Source organism: Cyprinodon variegatus, unplaced genomic scaffold (genome assembly GCF_000732505.1).
Source record: "Cyprinodon variegatus isolate N-32 unplaced genomic scaffold, C_variegatus-1.0 Scaffold142, whole genome shotgun sequence".
Classification (NCBI taxonomy): Eukaryota; Metazoa; Chordata; class Actinopteri; order Cyprinodontiformes; family Cyprinodontidae; genus Cyprinodon; species Cyprinodon variegatus.
Window position 1 is genome coordinate 1,342,178 of NW_015150595.1, and position 5,621 is coordinate 1,347,798.

The following is a 5,621-nucleotide window of genomic DNA, read 5'->3' on the forward strand; positions in this document are numbered from 1 at the left end:
TTGAGATATCAAAAAAGTACTCCAGAGTGTTGTTCAGCATGGGGGTGAGTAGAAAATGAAGGCTAATCATGTTTTGGGTGTACTATTCCTTTAAGGCTGATTCCGACATCAGTCCAACTGATCAGCAATATGTACTGCTGATACTTTCAGAGGCTGATTTTATCAGTTTAGACAAAAAATAAACCATTAATCAACAAATCAAGCAAAACATGGATAGAAAATAGATAGTTGATGCACTTTATATGATCTCAAGGCATGGCTGCTAAAGGCGCTGATGACTCATTGAACACATGTCAGCACATCAACACATCTGGAAACAATAACAGGAAAAAAAAACAGCTTATATCGCCAAAAATATCGACCTGCAGATGTATCGGTCTGTCTCTACTAAAAGCGCTCATACAGACCACTGTAAAGGGATGTTGATTGTTAAGACATTGATTCCTGAGTCATGACATCTGCTACTAAACATTAAAAGTAATTTTATAGTAGATTTATCTCTTTTTTCGCAGATTAAATGAAATACAGTGCTTGTTAGAGCTGTTTTTATTAGATTGTCATAGCAATGGCTAAACAATGTAAAAACATTTATATAAACAAATGTTATTATTGTATGGATATTATAGAGCAAAATTGGGGCAATTTAGTTAAATAACTTTTTTTTTTAAATTGGAAAAAAATATGTTTAACACTGAAAAGTATTCCGTAAAAAATGTGTGTAAAACTGAAAAGTAATATTCAGAGCTTTTAAAAATTTTTATTTTTCAAAACTATTCACATGAAAATAAAGCAAATCAAATATGAATGAGACATTTCTAGTTCCCACAGTTCCTGAATGCAGCTTATGGGAATGTTTCCTTCAGGCACCGAAGCTGTCAGTCATCACTCTACAACCCCGTGTGATCTATAAGTCCCGCCCCCACACCCAAGGGACGGCACTTTTAAACAAAAATGTGAAATTTCAAAAAAAGAGGTCTTCAAAGGTGTTTTAAACATTTAATTTTATTTTTCCTCTTTCCAATCTAAAATCCTTGTTTTATTTAAAAAAATTTTTTTTAAAACATTTGGCCCCAATTTAGCTCCATAGAGACTTAGACTTAGACAGATTTATTTGTCTTTTTTTTTTAACACAAGTGTAAAACACAAAGAACAGCTCTCTGGACAATTTCATTTTTTTTTAAGTGCAGCCTTGAAAAATAGTAAAAAAGAGAAGCTCCTTGCTAATTTTTCACAACATTTGGCCAAAATATTATCAAAACATATCAGTGTAATTTGTACCAACATGGTACCAATGCTAACTGTGCTACGCATGCAGGCGTTATAGCCGTGGATCTAAAACCTTTACAAATTGTCGCTCTTCTGCCTGGAGAAAAATCTGGAGATGCTTCCTCAGATTAGATGTTTTCCATCAAACTTTGCTTCAAAAATAATTCAGCTTGCTCCGTCTGCATCGCATTCTGTTATTTAATCAGCATTTTACTCAAAATCCTGAAAAAAAACCATTGAAGTCAGAGTTTGTAGTTCAACTCTGTTCAGACGTTTGAGGGAAATCTTTAAGCTAACATGACAGAAAAGGTAATAAATTCTACTGATGGGTTAATGAGGCATCTTGAAGCGTTTCATTGCCAAACTGTATTGATGTTGCTTTGATCCGGTCTCACAGAATACTGACACCTGCTGGACATTTCAAGACACTACAGGCAGCTGATTTTACAAACTAAACTAAATTGATTTGATGACCTAATACAATGATATAATTGCAGTTATTGTAGGTTATATTGTATTATTTCATATCTATGTTTGAATTGAAAATATATTAATAATGTAATAAATAATGTAAACATATATCATAACGTGAACATTTTGGGGAAAAAGATGAATGAGCATGCTAGGATTTTAAATCATATTTTTAAAACAATAAGTACAGTTAAAACAGTAAATAAACTAAGAGTAAATTTAAAATTAGCTTGAATTCAATAAGTTGAGTGATAACTGAGAGGAAAAGGATGATACAATGAGAAAGTAAAAATAAAACAATGGCTAAAACGTTCCTATTGCTTTTAGGCTGCTCCAAATTCTTGATCATTTTAATGACAAACCGCAAAAGATGGGATATTTTTTAAGCAGATGCATCATGTTGACAAATACGTTTTTAACCACAAGTTTAGTGAGTCAGTCAGTTAGAAACAATCGGTATCGGTCACATGACTTTCTGGAAACACGCAGCGAAACAGTCTTTTGCTCTATAGGCTCCACGCGTGCACCCATAAATCACTGTTGCTGGATGCATCACTAATAAATACTAATTGTGACGATAGCGGTGCTCTGCTCACCCGTCCTGCTCTCCTACCGCTCCCTCAGGCTCGCTATAACTTCATCCGCAGCATGGCCGCCTACAGCCTCCTGCTGTTCCTGCTGCAGATCAAAGACAGACACAATGGCAACATCATGCTGGACAGCAAGGGCCACCTGATCCACATCGGTAGGATATCCTGAGAACCTTTGTTGCTGTTGCATCTGATTCCTCCTAAAAACGTAGATGTTTGTTTTTCTCCAGATTTCGGCTTCATGTTTGAAAGCTCCCCAGGCGGTAACCTGGGCTGGGAGCCGGACATCAAGCTGACGGATGAGATGGTGATGATCATGGGAGGCAAAATGGAGGCTACCCCTTTTAAGTGGTTCATGGAGATGTGTGTCAGAGGATATCTGGCCGTGCGGTGAGAGAAGTGTAGGTTCAGCTTCTGCTCTCCTTTCAGCTTGGCTTTGTTTCACATGTTTTATTTTTCTGCCTTCAGTCCTTATATGGATGCAGTGGTTTCCCTGGTGACTCTCATGCTGGACACAGGACTGCCATGTTTCAGAGGACAAACCATCAAGCTTCTCAAGTAAGATTTGAATATGCAAAACTTCAACCAATACAAATACCAGAGACCAGGTATTTACTAACAGATTGGCCTTTGCTGTTAAAACTTTTACTTTTTAAGTAAGACATTGTGGGATTTGTTGAGCGTCATTTTAAACACTTCAGGTTTCATTTGGATCATTTTAGTATCTTGTAAAATTGTATTGCTACATCAAACTATGTGATGTAATTTATTCCTTAAATTACTGTAAATAATCTTTCTAAAGCTTTGAAAGTTGGATAACAGAATTATTATTATTTTTTTTTGTCAAGGCTGAAACTGTAGATTTATTGCAATAAAGCTAAAGTTTTAATTACAGGTGCAACAAATTGATAATAATATTGAAATCAGCCCAGACATTTAAAAAACGTTATTCAGTCAATTGCTATAATGAATTTTAAGTCATAGGGAAATCATATTTAAATGTCAAATCATTCTGGATTAAACATGTATATAAATGTACTCTTTATCAGATGATATTGTCCCAAAATGTAGAACATTTTTATAAAAACCAAAAAAACTCTAAACTCTTTTTTTCTTCGTTATCTTATGCAGGCCAGTTAGTTATACGTCAGCTTGTACACCTAAATTCAGCCAATAATAGATCAACGCTCATCTGTTAATAATTTTTTCAGTCATTGCATCTTGATTCATATGTCGCAGCTAATATACGCAACGGTTGAAATAAGAATCTTCGCAGAGTAGTGGTGACCGTTACAGGTGTATAGTTGGAGAGCGAATTGTTTACTGTTTCTCAATTCACAAGAACACGAGTATGGACTAATGTACTCGCCATGTATGTTCTTGAGAAGAACACAGGAAAGTACGGACTTGGGGAGAACGGGAGCAAGCAGAATAAATATGGGTCAATTGGAACAGAAACATACTGATGACATCACTACACGCTCCTCTTGGAGCTGCATTTCACCTCCTGTTATTAATAGTCTCTAGATAATAATAAATTCTGACTTTTTTCATTTAGTGTGGGAATAATAGTTAACACAGTCAGATAAACACAAATAAAATGAACATTTTGCCAAATAAAACCAAAAACTCGCCATCAGAGCCAGCATTTCTTCACACACGGCAATGCAGAGAGAGGGCTGCTGGAGACAGGCTAGTATTAGCAACCAGCGGAGCCTCGGAGCTCCACTGGTTGCTGCAGTCATCTCAACATTGGAACTTTTTTTTTCATTATGCATTAAATCTGTAAATGGGCCATATAGTGACGCTTTAACGTGTAATATTCTCACCATAAATGGTTTTAAAACATACTTTTATTGAACAAGAGCAACAGAAAAGAGAACTTTTAACTTAATACTTTGAGCTCTGTGAGCGCTCCAGTCGTGTCTCAGTCTAGCCTGGGTGCCATTCCGAACTTAGTCCCGCCCACAAAGTTTGAGGTCGGGAAGTTCGGTCTGGCTCTGCTCCATAGTAGCGCGAGTATTATCGCCCACTGTCAGGCGATCCAATCAAATTGTCAGGGCGGGCTTTATACGATGATGGACAGATGACNACAGCTCTATGGAGCAGTATCAGACTCATATTCTGCCTAGAATTGAGTAGGACTACGTCAGGCTAGTCTCAGTCACCAATTTAGTGCTACTTGGTCCCAATGGAATTTCCCATTGGGAACATACTAGCACTAAGTTGCTAACTAGTTAGCAAGATGCTTTATAGAATCCGGCCACAACCAAACTTGCTTGCAAGCCTTTCGCCACAACAATCCCGCCCTCTTGATAAATGACCAATCTCATTCACTTTATTCACTCCTGTAAAGTCAGGCACCACTCGGGAGAATTCAGAAATGCAACGGTTGGAACAGCCGCTTCCCTACAACTTTGAGCTAAAATAACCTGCAGAAAATTTTTGTCCTTTATGAGCATTTTTAAATAAATTAATTGAATGAAATAAATACCATCAGTTTACTGTTGGATGTTTGTCTTGTTAACAGATTTACTGTTATCACCTCCTTTTCTGACCTTATGCTGATCTCAAGTTGCTTTTTAGGATAAATGTGTGACCGACCCCATGAAATATTATTTATTTTACTTTTTCATTTTTACATTTCCAATTTTTTCAACACATTTCCACACTAACCACCTTCAATAACCTTAAAGGTACCGAATTATAATGACTTCAAGATATGCTGACCATTATTTCAATTTCACCAATTAAAACGAATGATTGTTCTTCAGCAGATCATCATATTATTTTGCAAAGTATTTAAAATATTTACCTTTAATTTTTTACGATAAAAAGAAAATCTTTATGTGCAAAATAGATAATCCTTATAAAAATTGTATCCTTTTGGAAAAGTGCTTTAGAGTTTAACATAAAAATATCTCAAAGAAGCATAAAACCTACAAATGAATAATTTTGAATTATCCCCTAATATTTCCAACTGTCAAATGTATTCAAAAGAACATTTGCCATTGTTTTATAAAGTACAAATTGACTGTTAATGTGCACGTATTTTTGTATTTACATGCAGGTCAGAGACTTTAAAGATGTTGTTGCTTTTTCCCTTTCTTCTCAGGGGACGCTTTAACCCGCAGATGAGTGAGAAAGAAGCGGCGGCGTTCATGATAAAGGTCATCCAGAGTTGTTTCCTCAGCAGCAGGTGAGAAAGTCGCTCCGTGTCCAGCTGCTTATTTAATGCTATATTTATTAGGGGTGGAACGGTTCACAAAATCCACGGTTCGGTTCGATTCACGG

At 36.2% G+C, this 5,621-nt stretch overlaps 1 protein-coding gene across 1 annotated transcript in view; it reads left to right on the top strand.

Moving 5' to 3' along the window:
- The window catches only part of LOC107086063 (phosphatidylinositol 4-kinase alpha-like), a 77,972-nt gene that overhangs the window by 68,385 nt on the left and 3,966 nt on the right, over positions 1-5,621 (top strand). The window contains 4 exon segments of the mRNA XM_015376804.1: positions 2,227-2,482; positions 2,558-2,717; positions 2,796-2,885; positions 5,443-5,526. Of these exon segments, the coding sequence (XP_015232290.1) occupies positions 2,227-2,482; positions 2,558-2,717; positions 2,796-2,885; positions 5,443-5,526 (590 nt within the window).